The sequence below is a fragment of the Rhea americana genome, unplaced genomic scaffold, assembly GCF_003343005.1.
Source record: "Rhea americana isolate MKP2758 unplaced genomic scaffold, rheAme1 scaffold_35, whole genome shotgun sequence".
Taxonomy (NCBI): Eukaryota; Metazoa; Chordata; class Aves; order Rheiformes; family Rheidae; genus Rhea; species Rhea americana.
Window position 1 is genome coordinate 5,799,456 of NW_028186479.1, and position 15,044 is coordinate 5,814,499.

Sequence of the window (15,044 nt, forward strand, 5' to 3'; positions counted from 1 at the left end):
CCTATAAATCTTTTGCCAAATAAATGGAAAAGAGGTAGTACATTTTTAGCACAGCTAGTATTTTATTTGAGTGTACTGTTCAGGGTTTTACTAGAAAATACTCTTTTATCAGATGATTTGTCCAATTCTGATTTTTTTTTTCTTTCAAAAGGCATGGGGTTTTTTTGGCTGACATCAAATGTGACATCTTTTTGACAATTGGAACCTTTCCTGCTGTGTAAGCATAAGCCATTCAAATGCTAGTGCCCCGTCTTAGTTTGTGTCAAGATTGATAACATGGTAAAACCTAAGCCTGAGATCCTGGAGAAGGGACAGGCACTTGGTAGGTCTGTGTCCTCTTGCTTATGACCTTAAAAATGAGTCACTCCTGACCTACCAGSTCCTATGGAGTTTCTCATACAGTGCAGTGCAGGTAGGAAGCTGCACAGAAAGCAAGAAGCTTTATTAAAACAAAATCTGCACTTTGTAAACACAAAAGAGATACTATTATTGCAAACCTTTCCTCCACCGCTTCCCTATTTTCTTGCCGGGTCTTACTGTTAACTCTGAGTTCCCAATATCTCAAGAATGAGAACTTTCATGTTCTAGTATAGCTTTGCCATATTAAAGAAATTTTCTTCTGGAGATCAGAGAGTAGGGAAAAATTGGCGAGTTTTAACAGTTCCAGTCTCAGCTATGTCTGGATACAATTTCTTGGGGAAAATATGGATACAATTTCTTGGGGAAAATAGAAGTGCAGTCAGACTCCTCAGAGAGAGCTGGCTTTCAGGAAACTCTGACCACCTCTGTGAAACTGTTTCCATAGCTGCACTAACTACATAGTCATTGCAATACTGAGATCATGGTTTGATTAGTAAAGGAAGTGGCTGTGGCTCAGGTGTACTGACAGAAAATAAGCTGATTTTAAAATATCAAAAGGGGTTATACGTTTTCAATACTCTTAGCAATTCTTTTAGGAAAAAAAGTACCTTGGTAAAAGAAACATTKGTCCAAAACATTAACTTGTTCATTTCACAAACGTATCAAGATTTGGGCATTGCAAGAATATTTAAAGTTCCCGTCAGCTAGATCTAGATTGCATGCTCTGACATTACCTGGTGTTGGTAACTGCCTAGAGCTAAGTATCCCTATTTATGATGTATTAGCCAGAGACACTGTACACTGAGATTGCAGGATGAAGGACGGACTGCAGTTCCAGTGTGTCCTGGGATCGTGGTCAGTTTCCTTCCTTGGCTGGCTGTTAGTTGGGGACAGCATCAGTGGTTGCTGAAAACCAAGAGATTGACCTACTTGGCAGAAGCAAGTGCCTTAAAACAAGTGTCCTACCAAGACTGAAGGGTTTGAAACCGCAGCCCAGAAGACCAGTTATAGCCACAAAGCAGGCAGGAGGCCATCAATTGCATCAGTGGGCAGGTAGCACATCCTGCACCCTACAGTGTCTGGATCCTTTTGTGTCTGCATGATGCTGTAAACATGGTTATGAAAAAAAGCCTGGGTCATAAATCCAGAGTGATTTATGACACTGTGCTTCTCCTCAGCACAATGGAGCTGTGCTGAGGGTTTCATGGGTAAGCAATTATTTAATAAGATACATGCAAATGTTATTGCAGAGTGCTACCTTGATATTATTGTTACAGTTCTTTCACGACAGCCCTTTGTTCCTGCTAACTGTTGTCTCAGTGCTTTCCCTCTTCCCTTTCCTTTCCTCTGCCTTCTTGCAATAACTCCCAGATCTTTCCTGCGCCTTATCTTCTTACTTTCAATGCCTTTTGCATGCTTAAAATGTCTCAGCTCTGAGTGGTTCCTCTCATTAACTGAGCCTCATTCCTCTACCTTAGTCTTTGCTTCAGAAGCCATTGCCTGCAAAAGTACTTATTACCCAGAGTTGTGTATAGTATCCAGCATATGGTGATAATGGAAGCTCTACAGATACTAATTTATGAAACATATAAGGAATAGTTAAGTGCTTATGTGCTTTATCCTATAATCTCACTGTTTTAGGAAACAGTTTTGGTCACTGGATTAATAGACCTAGAGTTGTATTGTTAATTAGATCCCTGGCTGGGCTTATATTTCCTGATCATTAGAAGAAGACCAAAGATAATCCTGAAAGATCTTTGCAGGAATAATATTTTAAAAAGAGGTATATATTGTTCTGAGTACAGCTTAGATATATTCAATTGTTCTAGAAATCTGCAATCTCCTATACTAATTTTGTTCCTCTGGTTGAAACTAGCAGTCATTCAGTTTTCAAGTCAAAAAGCTCTCCATAGGCAAGTTCAGCAAACTCAAATGTCACTGTTTCATGCTGAGTTTCAGATCAAAACTCTCTATTTTCAAAAGGACAAAGATTTTATTTAAGTGTGTGTCAGTCACAGTGCTGTAAAATAGTAACAATTAAAAATCTGTGGTAAGCAGAGGTGAAATGCTCTGTTATATAGCATGAGAAAGAGTGTTGAAATTACATCAGATTTTCTGTAGTCATCCTGCAGGAGGAATATGTACTCTTCACTCAAATAAACTGCTTTGTCTTTGCAGTAACAAATTTAAAATACAAATTTCCATCATAATATATCATCTTCAGAGAAAAGGATGGATATAATCTGTTTATCAAAGAGATATATTATTCCATTACATTCTTACACAGCTCACCCTCTATAGATTTGTTTCCCTGCCCAAATCTTCCAGTGGTTTTGTCCTTTGTAAGTAGTTCATTCCATTTAACATACACTATGCTTTTCTCTAGGATACTTTTTGAAGATGAGCGCATTGGCAGAATTCCACAGGTATTTTTCACATCTGGCATTAGACTACGTTAACAACTACTAAATCCACAGGGAAAAAAAAAAGGCAAAGATGACTTACCATGTATCTTACGGTACAAGTGATGTCTTAGATTATCACATCAAGAGTAATGCTAAATCAATTTGTCACTCACTAGAAGAAGCTCAAGAATACCTCTTCCTGCCTGAAGAAGGATGTACCAGTCTGCAAACTTTCAACAAGCAAATCTGCTTTTATTTAAAAAAAAAATCAAGGAGCAGTTCTCTTTTTCTATAAATAGGTCATCAGATGTTACTTTACTAACAATGTGAGATGTGCAAAGAGATGTTGAAATTTTTGGAGGATCCTCTTAGTAGCTGAACTCAAGGTTTCACAATCGACAGCTGTAGTTATAGAAAAAGGGTTTTATGTTGTTTTTTTTCTTTTAACAAACCTCCTTAAGACAAAAACAATTTATGTGAGATTCATCCATTTACATTTGTCAATCATTGTATTTCTTCTACGCTATTTATCCTTTAATAGAAAGTAGAAAAGTTAGCTGACGGTTTTATTCATTTATATAGAGTTATCTGCACTTTGGATTTGCTGTGTTGACTGTGTTGCAGTCCTCGAATCTTTGGAGATTTAGTTGATTCTCTCAGTATCAAACCTGGTCTTTTCGACTATTTTGCATAATCCCTTTCGTGAGACTGCAACTTAGTCTATATAGTGAGTCTGACTTCTTTTAAAACAACACTGTTGCTTATTTGTTGAAATTAAGCTTCAGAAAAGCCTAAGAGAATCTGATTTCTGATCAGCTTATTTGCTATGGCTGACTCCTGTGACTTTTAGACAGAATTAAACTAAAGCTGCACCATACGCAGCTTTTTAGGTCTTTCTTATGCATTAAAGAAACCACATAGAATGTAGGAAGGGGGCAGAGAAAGAAAGCAAGCGAGAGGCAGTGCCTTACCAGAAACATGAGAATTTCTGAGGGGTAAACACTGAATATGATGCCTGATAAAGTGCAGTTCCCTGTCCCTGCTTGGCACTGGTACATCTATAGCATCTTGCTTTGAAGGGCTCTTCTGCCTAGCAAAGGCCCTGAAGGAATGTCTTTCCTGCACACAGGCATCTACTTTCACAAAAGTTCAATAACCTTTGTGTCTTTAAATGATTTTAAAATGCTAATATGCCAGTGGGCATGTCTTGCTTTGAATGCTGCYATTCATAAATGGAGTTCAGGGGAATCACAGCTTCTGAATTACACCTCAGATCTGGAGGGAGAAAAGGAGAGAGGGAAATGAAAATGTTTAATCTGTCTCCCTTGTTGATTCTTGTTTGCCTGAGGGACTAACCAAGGTCTTTATTCTCCAGGATAAATAGATTTCTTTTTCTTTTCTTGATCAGCTGTTTTAATGAGCTCTTTAAGGGCTGGAGTCTCAGCATCAAAATGAATGGCTTCTATGATATACTCTAATGGTATATTCACCCTGCCTTTGTTGATGGACTGTGCTGGACTCCCTATACAGTCAGTGGAAAAAACTGCTTCTAAAAATGATTCCAGTGTACCTAAATAAAGATCCTAATTGTTGTCTAACTTGGCTGACTTGAATCATACGTGAAGATGCCTATATCTCTCCACTGGTGAAAAAGTACTGTGGAAGATGAAAGAAAAAATGTTATTTTCCTCACTGAGATACAGGAACTTTCAAGACTGGGCTAGATTTTCAGGCTCTAGTCCATAATCCTATCTCTGGTAGTGGTGAGAAGTAGGTACAGGAAATGCTACCTGAGTCAGCTGAAAAATAAATTGACTACATACAGAATTTCTTCCTAAACCTTAGTCACTGCAGGTAGGTTCATGTTTCCCTCCTTGAATTTATATCCATTCCAAACATTTGTTTCTCAGTTTCTGATTTTACTTCTTTAACATAGCACTAATGGAACGCAGAAAAATACACATCAATATTTGTGTAATAACCACATGGGGGCATATTGTACGTGTCACAGTATCATGTCAATTATCCAGCTCAGTGTGGATCTCGGACTGAAACTTTTTTTAACACAGCTCTGTTGCTGTGAAAGTGCTGTGAAAGTGTGTGAGCCAACAGCCACCTATATAGTGTGGGAGTGCATGGTTACATGAGACTGTAGCAGGGCTTTACAGCCACAGCATCAGCTGACATGACGGCACACACCACACTGACCAGACACCACTGGGCTAAAGCTTCCTTAGTCCTCTCCAAGTATATCTGTGACTGCATAGCTACTGCAGTCCATCATTTGAGGTGATGAACATGGTGTGGCAGGAGTCCTGGACAAAACATGAAGAGACAGACCATAACCTGGAAGGAGAGAGATTCCTCTGCTGGGGCTGCCTTAGACCAGAGGACATTTGTTTCCATTTTGAAAAAACACAAGAAAGAATATAATTTCTTAGGCAAGTTACAGATGATGGCAGGTGAACTCAGCCACTTTTTATGTTCTTAGCTGAAAATAAAAAAAATGTACATAATTTAGTTGGGCTTTCTGTTCTGTGCTGGTCCACCTACAATTCCTCTCCTGGAGGTAGGAGAGCAGGAGCAGCTTTGCCCCACAAAATCCTGTGAGCTGTTACCCAGGAATTTGGGACAGGACAGTTCTAGGAACAGTTGTAGCAGGCAGCGTCAAGCTACTAGAAGACTTTGCTGGGAGGAAGAGACAGATTCTTTCACCATTTTGCCTCTCCAAATTGTTTTCTTTTAGTCTGTTTATCTCTCTTGAATGTTGTCTGGGCCCCATCTCTCTCCACAGTTCCTTGTTTCTCTTCTCTAGGAGATCCTTTCAACTTATTCTTAAATTTTTGTTCAAGTTCCTCTTTGTATGGTGGCTGAACAATGCACATGAACAAGATCTTCCATATTCCTGAAATACAGTAAGGTAGAGACCAACAGGATGTATGTACATCTATATTTTTTGCACGCTGATGCACGTAAAAGTGGAGCTGGAACTTACTTGCCTTCAGTGGGGTGAACCATGAGAAGTAATTTACAAACGGGCAAGGCAGGGATTCTTTGTTGAGGCTTGTATTATCTAGTTTTGAACTGGAGCTCTGCAAAGCAGTTGAAGTGGAGTTGAGTGTGGAGATTAACAGGAGATGGAGGTAAGGAAGAGAAGGAAGTAAATGGAATGACAGGTTGTCCACAACATTTCTCTGTCGTCCTCAGTTTGTATCAAGGACACTTAGTCATYGCTGCTCCGAAGCCAGCTAGGCCAGTGTTAGCTGCAGCTGTAAAGATTCTGCACTGTGTCCTTCAGATGTGTTATTCAAATACTGGGGTTTTTTAAGTGAAGCTACATATATGGCTATAAATGTTAGAATATAGCATGCATTCACATAACAAGTAAGGTAAGGAAACAGCAAGATTATGAGGCTATCTGGATGTGGCTGGATTTATTTACTTAGGTGAGGTATGAAGCTGATTTCGCGTAGCAACTTTTATCTTCTTATGAGTTGTCTCTCATTATATAAACAAACTTGCTTGCCTTGTGACATTAAAACATGGAGCATCACTTTCTGCAAGGCACTTACTATGTTAAATTAGTGGTTATATTTGTATTACAAGAGATTAGCACCAGCCCACACTTTGCTTCTAACATAATCTTGCCTAAAATTTCACAAAACTCTGCTCTCTTCTAGTGAATTCTTATCATTCTCAAATGAAATACTGTATCAAATTAATGTTTTCAATATGTGATTCCTAGACAGTCTACATATTGAAATAACATTTTGATGATTTCTTTTTGAAGTGTGTCTCAGTTCTCCCTGCTTAGTTCTCCCCACACACTGTTGTCTATTACATGTTACTTAACCTACTTGAGACTTTAAAACCTTTCATGAGCTCACTTTWTACAAAGAAGGGAAACAAACTCAAATCTATTGTTGAACTTGCCTATTTTTTGTCAGACTTTTCTGTCTGAAATATATTATCGTAAAGATTGTTTCAAACATTTTAACTGAAACCAACAACTTAAAGGTAAAATCTGTGGTAAGCTACTCTTCAAATATAGTCCCTTATCCCACAGAGTCATTGACGTTACTAATCTGCTCGGTTTCATTACAACTTTTCATTCTCATACGTCAGTCTTATCGGCATTTGTAACTGAATATTTCATTTACTGATTACCACTGTAAGATTGAAGGGAGTGTTGCATACTGGTGGAAGGTTACTGCTGTTCACAAGCTGTGACAGTTGTCTAAGGAGAATAGTTTTGGTCTGCTCGCCAGATGGATCTTTAAGGAGGTGGACAGGAGACTCCCCACAGGTAAATAGCTGTAGTCCTTGAGAGCACAAATGAGGGACATGCCAGATACCTGGGCTGTGACTTTATTGTCAACACCTACAGGATATGTTAACTCTGCATCTGCTACAGATAAGCCGAGCTGTAGTGAAATCRGGTTTGATCAGATCTTGCAGGTTGCTGCAGGCGAGCCGGGGCCTCTTGCGGTGTTGGTTCCCAGCTGCTGGGGCCATATCGTGGTGGTGTGCTGTTGCCTCATGCTGGTGGCTCATGATTTTCTTTTCTTCCCTTCTCAGCTCCCCTGCTCCCCTTTGCCGCTCCTGAAACAGTCTAGCAACCCCGCAGGACTTGTTCTCCCACCCAGCCAGGGGCTTTCTCACATCTGTGGTGGACAGCCACCCTCCTGCTGCGTCGTCTGCTTCCTGCTGCCTTCAAACTGCCTCCATTTAGTGTGTATCAGCACTGAGGTAAGGTCAATGCAAGTAACACAGTCTTTGTTACAAGGTCAGTTTTGCTCAACCCCGTGACTACTTGACCACTTGAAAAAGTGTGCTGCAGCCATGCACACTGTCAAGTCAAACTATATTTGTCAGTCTTATTCTATCCAGTGACTCATTTTATGGTTCGTCTTCGTAGTCATCAGGCCATCACAGTGGGGTATCCAGTTGCTTTATAGCTCAGTGGTATGGCACTCCTGCAAGGGGCTACCACCATTTGTATGAAGCCTACACCAGTATTGAAGTATCTGCTGGAATGCACGTGTACCACTGTGATATATAAATGTCATCAAGCAAATTATGGGTACAGAAATTGGAAAATGCAACTAACGAGTTCTGTTCTATTTGATACAAAAATATACAATCCAAAGGAAAAGTAAAAGTTGTAGTAGAGATTAGCAGGTACCTTTCCTAGAGATACACAATATGATAATGCATAACATTGTTATTGAGGGCTATAGCTATAGCAAAACTGATCATCCTCCCCATCTGCAGAAAGAGTTTGATGAAAACATGTAAACATGGACCTGACTTGGTTCTTTTTGCATAGATACCCCCAATTGCATCCCATTTTCTTTCTTATTTATTGACAAAATCGACTCCGAAGTTAGAGAKATTCTTTATCTCATTAGTTATATTTAGTATCTTTGTTTTGAAGAAGCTGAATTTAAAGACATCAAGCTGAAACTGCTTGCTTATTGGCAATGAGATCAGGGCACAGGCATTCCCTGTTATTATTCTTTTTCTATTTGTGCCTCTCCTGTAAATGTTGCATGTATATAATTGTCCATTGCAGCACATATTAACTCCATTGCCATTGTATCATTTTTATTTGGGCTTTCCGCAAGCCTCTCTTACTCAACTAGCAGTGCTCTCTGATGCAGTGAAGAGGAAGAGAGCTTTGCTCCTTTTGCTGCTTTTATCCAGGCTTCTGATGTATGCTGCCCTAATATATTTTATATATGTATAAATATATAATATATAAGGGGTTGCCATACTACAAAATAGATTTTCTACAAAATAGATTTTACCATGGACATGGGATTCACAAGTTTTCAGCTCTCTGAGAGCTCCATTTTTACATAGGCCTTCAAATCTCACTCTTTGCAGTTTTCAGTTGCATTTTATTACAACTTCTAGGTTGATGTATTTGTTATTTGTAGCTGTCTAGACAGTGAGTCAGGAGTAGTTCTCAGTGTGTTTTAAAGCCCTGGTCCCCTGATCAGCCAGGCTGGGAAAATTACATGCCAAATTTCTTTCTGRTAAAAACTATGTCACAGAAAGGATGGAGAGAGTCTGCACAATGACAAGGTACATGCCAGGACCCAGAAACCAGAAAGCACTCCTAGATACTAAAGATCAGATGTAGTATGTAATTGCTCRTACCTCAAGACAGCTTCCCTTTAAGTGATGTCCAACTAGCTYGTTCTTTTCCATCCACTTGGTTTCCATTATCTTCAGAAAATGTGGTATCAGGACAGATTATATTGTAACATCCCACCGGCACAGCTTCATAGACAGTTCTGCGAAGCTGATTCTCAGTTGAAGGTTTGTGCAGTTTTACACGTTGACCTGTTTATCCAAAAATGTTACCCTTCTCCAGTTCAATGGTGTGGCCCCACCTTCCTGAAATCAGTCATTTCAGACTTCAGACAATCAAACCAAGACTGCCCTCACTGTCATAGGAACTACAACCCTGCTTGGCAGTTTTGTAACAAACTTTACAACTTTTTTTCATCATTCCATTTTCTGAAGGAAACGTAGTTCCTACTAGGCAAGTGTCACTAGACCATAGATACAAACCAATGCCTTCGCCCCTTGAACAAGCGTCCTTCTTTGTTTTGGCCTAACTGATTGCTATGGATATTCTGAATGTGCCAGAGTTTACTGGTTTAGTTCCAGTTTTAATGTTATCTTTTTTCTCTTTGCAATAGTAAGACCTAATGCTTCCCAGGCCACTGTAACCACAATAGCCACTAGGAGAAAGTCAGTAGGCATTGGTGATGGAAAGCAGTGATAAACTTCAGAAAGCAGTAAGTGCCTTTTCTGCTGTTTAATTTGGTCAGCTTTGTATTATTCACATGGCACTTCATCTTGTTATGTTTTGTTAATTGCAGTAAGATACTACGTAACAATATCCGTATGTTCTTTGTGTTCAGCACTTTTCTAATTTTCACCGGAAGGAGTGATATTTATTTTGGAGCTACTTAACTCAAATAATCTCTGCTACTTGCCTAAATCTTTTAAGGTTAGAATTAAAGTACCTATATGTTTGCACTCTGATCTCTCCATTAGTCTGTCTATTACTTTATTAGCCTCTTCTAAGGCTAATAAAATAATTCGCACAATTTTGTCCACTATTTTTCCATATTCGTCTGTTTTTATCTGCTCCCCTTCCTACTTACGCCAGCTACCATTATCTTATTTAAAGTATCATCACATAAGGTCACAGTTGGATTAACAAACAAGAATGTGTTATGACAGAAACATCCCCATGCACTGGTTACCAGAAGTTTCACTATTTCTGTTTTGTCCGTTATATACATACCACAAACAAACCAATGGCAATGATTATAAATCTGGTGGTTCTTTGTGGGTACTGCTCAGCACTCACTAATACCATATATGTACTTTTGTTATATTTCCTTGTCCCTGTAGGAAATATCTGCTAGTGACAATATTCACAGTTACCTTTTTCTGTGTGGGGCATTACTCCCCAAATGCTTCTAAATACATGGTAGTAGCATTTCCTAACATGAAGGTCTTACTCCATCCTGTCTTGTGCATAAACTCATCTATTTGACTGGTTTCTGACCTGTGCACAGATATTTATCGATGGCACATGAACGTTCTTTTCCTAAGCATGCTCTGTGGGATATAAAACCCTGTCAACTCACTATCCCTTCAGAAKTTCAGTGTTGTAAATCAGCAATTTACTTGCAGCATTCACAGAGGTCTTGTCTTGAATCTTGTTGGTTTTCTGATGCTGCTTGCACACTCTTTCTAATGCATGCTTTCATTTCCTCAGTGTCTTGGCAGAGAGGCTCAGATGCCTCCGAAGCATCACAGTGGTTCTTTCTTCTGTTCAGTTTGCTGTAATTACAATCCTGGTGTGCCCTGCCATTTCTTTAACTTATCTTCTGTTTCATCATACAGTTTCTGTAGCTCTACTTGCTTCTTTAGCCCTTATGTACACACTTTATCTTCATCTCAATACTTTCCCTTGCAAAACTTGAGTTGTGTAATATTTGCCTCCCATACCTAGACAATTCCTCCATCTTTCTGGAGAGGTGATTTGTGTTGTCTTTCCCAAGTCTTGGGGATCTTGTTAAACCTTCCCAATGAATTAACATCATCTCACTTTGGCCAGACTGCTACAAGTCCTGCTAGCTTAATTTAGGGCTACCTGACTTGTATCTGCACCAGATCAGCCACATCTGCAGCCATATCTGACTGACCAAGACTCAGAATCAGCCACAAAATTGTGTAGAGCCTGCTAACACTTTCCTGGTCTTGGTGCAGTAACTATAACAAAGACCGATCCTGATTGACTGAGAACTGTCCTGGCTGGGCACATAACATAACAATAAGCTAGTGCTTTTAGGTTATGTGGTTTTGTTTTTCCTGTCAGCACAAAACACACAATGAAAATTGGAAGACAAAGCAGTGCGTATATAATCTAGCTCATTCAATGATAGAGAGATAAGAAAACAGTGTGCGGGGAAGAGAAGGAGGCCTGGACAGTAGGCTGGAAAAAAGAAATTGGAATACTGGAACAGGGAGAATGACACATGAAAACAGAAGCGTATTTCTGTATTGAACTTTAAATGCTTAAAATTGCCTACACATAAAACGTGAGAGAAAAGGCACACCACTTGGTTGTGGTCACTCTGTGATACAGATGCAGTAAAAGAAGATCTGAAATCAGATGCAGAAACTGAACACAGAATGCTGTCTTTATCCCAATGTCAATGAAATGCCATCTTTTATTGCCCTTCCTATTCTCCAGTTTCTCCTATTTATAACATACATAGCCCCCTTTTTTTCTGCTTGCCAAATTTCACCCATCTTAAAATTTGTGCATCCAGACTTTTTCCAAAGTCTATTATAATGCACTCTTCTTAAGCTTCTTGGTGGATAAAAGTCATGCCAGCTACATAGCTTCTGGAGTGGACAGAGAGTTCTCTACTTGGTAGTTTTGATTTGCCTCTGAGTGTAGCATAGTTTTAGGTCCGTGGCTGCATCTTTTTGCCACTTCCACTCTGGGATCAGAGCAGATGCCCTCTTACTCACAAGGAGAACATAGACTATAGGTATACATTGCATTTCAAACACTGATTTTATTAATATCATTACATTAACATGAAAGGGCAAAGAAACATAATTCTTACAAGTCAAAAGTTCAAAATAAAATACAGCAATAGAAGTAATCACAGTTACAGCAATATCTGTGTATCACACTGAATTAATTTATCTTTGATATTAAAAAAGTGCTTTCCCTTTAGTGCAATAAAAAGTTGCAAAAGAAAGTAAAGGGTCATTTTCAAGCAAGAAAGTTTACTGTGAGGGTACCATCTTTCCACTGGTATTTCTTCAGCTGTTAACCTCATAGAAGAGTTGCCATAATGTCATATCTGACAGGGTAATAGCTAACAGGAACAGTGCCATGAAGTTGCAGGGCCAAAGGGATAATAGTGTTCATGCTACCCAAACTGAGGCATCTGATGCCTAAATTAAGAGACTGACATTCCTACATTTCTTCTATGGTCAGAGAGGTAATCCTGCCAAGAGTCTATTTAAATTGGGTTTCTGCTTCTGACACAGACATCTCTTTATCTTAACTGACTACTGAAGGACACTGAAGAGATTTGCTGCTAATTTAAGCATGTAAGCTGCATGCCTAATGCGAGGGGGTGTGGAATCCCCTCTTCCATCCTTTATGTTGCATGCAGGTTAGTTGCCCTGCCCCTGCAGATTTCTCCAAGAGCAAGGCCTTACATATCTGAGTGGTGCCCTTTGAAGGTAACTAGAAGAAAGCAGAGGGACAGTGCACTTGTATAAGGAGCACTTGCCTGCACTTCCTTATAGTTTAAAGCAAGAACTTCTTCCCCCTGCACCTCTCTCTTTACTAACACCATGTCCCCATAATACCACTTTCTTTTACAGGGAAATTCCTAATAAAGGTATAAATTTATGACGACAGGGCATTTGCAGAGCGGAGAGGAGACAGTTCTGAATGTTGAGATTCTAGTTGAAACAATTCAAACCACGTGAACCTTAACAATCTTTCCTAAGGGACACTGTTGTCCTGGACTCTGTTTTCCTCGTTGCACACTCACTCCTTTAGCTGTCTGGTAAGCAAGTGTGAGGCTCCAGAGCATTTTTTCAACAGCCACCTCCAGGGGCCTCTTTAGTGCAGAACATTCCAGCTTTTTGGTTGTGGCACCAGTGGGTAATGGAAGCTCTTCTCCTGGGAAGGTGAAAGACAATATATCTACTCTACAGAAAGTTGCCTTTCCATGTTCTAGGCTACTCTCTGCCCAGAAGTGAACCCCAAACCTCAGAGCATGTTCAAATCATGCAGGAGCCTAGCCTGATACAGCTATTGCATCTGCCATGCCCTTTGCACATGCAGTTTATCTATCCAGGACTAGAAAGGCCTCCAGGCAATACTGCGTTCATGATCTCCGAAATTCTTCAGAGGGTCCTGATGTTATTTTCATTTTTATACAAAATCATGCATGGCAAATACCAAGGCAATTTTTCTCTTTGTTGCTGAGTTTTGCTGATGTTCTTTCCTTCTATTGGCTATGTACTGTTTTGCRTCGAGGGATATGTTTTGCCAGAGAAAAACTTGTAGGTTTTTGAGGTGCAACTTTGTCTTGTTGTGCAGTCAGTAGCCGTGGTGTGTGCAGTTACTTGTAATATTACACCCACAGAAATCATGGTGTTGCCCTTTAAAAGCCCACTTTGGAAGATGATAGCAACTGAACATTGATATGGCAGGTATGAAATTAAAGAACTAAATCAAAATACTGTAATTTAGCGTATAGTCAAAAGAAAAGAATAAAAAATAGCTACACTGTTACATAGTAGATAAATCCATGTCTATAATGGCCCAAGATGAAGGTCAGTCATCTCTRCCAACAGAAGAGAGATATTCATATATCTCATATTCATTCTTAATCTTGTTTTAAACATCCTTTATTCATGCAGGGAAAATAAGGGGGAGAGAGGCAAAATGAGGATACTTAAATGCTTCCAAATAACTAACTGTGTTAAAGAAAGAACACTGTCACTTCCAAAAGCCRTCAGGATTTTACTTTTGTCGTTAATGCTGAAAACTGAACAGGTGCATCCATCCTCAAAACTTTCTCCAGTGTTTGTCTTACATTGCTGCATAACAGTAAATGGCTCTTGAGACAGGACACATCAGCCCTTAGACTCTTCAATATTATATTCCCACTAGGTAAATCTCGCTAGTATTTATTCGTTGGATAAAATTTGGGTCAAACACCAGAATCATACTATTCTGGTCCCCATTCAAATTTTGAAGTGATCCAACTGTGATATTTACCTTTCCTGGAGAACTCATCAATTCTCTTAGTTTAAAAATGTAAAATGCTGTAATCCCAGGAAATAATTAAAAACAGTAATAGGGTGTCATCCAGTTTTTAGTAGTGATTGCCATACAGATCTTAAACAATAATGTCATGCAGTCCTTAAGACAAAGAGGGTGTTGCAAAGTTTACTACTTAACCTTTCAATGCAGTTTTTACAGTCCTGTTGAGATGTCATGCTCTGCAGTAGACGGTGTGAATGTGGAACTAACTCTTTCTAATTTTTCATGATAAAGAGCTGGACATTTTTTGCAGAGGTGAGCTGCAACATGCTTTCGGAAAAAGGTATAAAGATATTTCCTAAATTTTTCTCCAACAAATGCATAGATCACAGGGTTGATACAGCAGTGRATCATTGAAATGGTTTCTGTCACTTGGATTGCTTTCCCCAGTTGACCACTAATTTCGCAAGTACTGAGAGATAATGAAGTTTGAAAGGTGTACAAAAAAGAAGCAATATTAAATGGTGTCCAGAAGATGAAGTAAAAAATCATGATCACAAAAATAAGTCTGACTGCCTTCTGTTTTTTCTCATTCCTACATCTCATTAATGTTTTTAGAATTTGGGAGTAACTGAAAATCATGATGATCATTGGAAAAATAAGTCCCAGGATGTTCATCTTTAAAATACAAAAGTACTTCCAATTCATTGAGTCACCTATTGGATAATGAGGGCTGCATGTATAACGTGAATTTTCCTTTTGACTTTTGTGAAAAAAGATTCCTGGGAGAGAGAATAAAAGAGCAACAGCCCAAGTGACAGTGCTGGTGAGGATGCCGTAGGCAACTGTCCTGGCTTTTAAAGCAAACACTGCATGCACTATGGCCAGATACCTGTCTATGGTCAACAGGATTATGAAAAAGATCCCGCTGTAGAAGC

At 39.2% G+C, this 15,044-nt stretch overlaps 1 protein-coding gene and 1 long non-coding RNA gene across 3 annotated transcripts in view; one reads left to right on the forward strand and one right to left on the reverse strand.

The window, feature by feature from the left end:
- The window catches only part of LOC146592020 (uncharacterized), a 30,242-nt gene that overhangs the window by 5,808 nt on the left and 9,390 nt on the right, over positions 1-15,044 (forward strand). Inside the window, exons 2-3 of one of the 2 annotated variants that reach the window (XR_014896696.1) lie at positions 7,344-7,514; positions 9,479-9,571. This is a non-coding gene — a long non-coding RNA (uncharacterized LOC146592020). Of the gene's footprint in view, positions 1-7,343; positions 7,515-9,478; positions 9,572-15,044 lie in introns of those variants that run through there. The other variant, XR_014896697.1, reaches the window with a different exon arrangement.
- The window catches only part of LOC146592022 (C-C chemokine receptor type 2-like), a 4,884-nt gene continuing 4,022 nt past the window's right edge, over positions 14,183-15,044 (reverse strand). The window contains exon 4 of the mRNA XM_085311737.1: positions 14,183-15,044. Within this exon, the coding sequence (XP_085167863.1) occupies positions 14,320-15,044 (725 nt within the window). The 3' untranslated portion in view covers positions 14,183-14,319.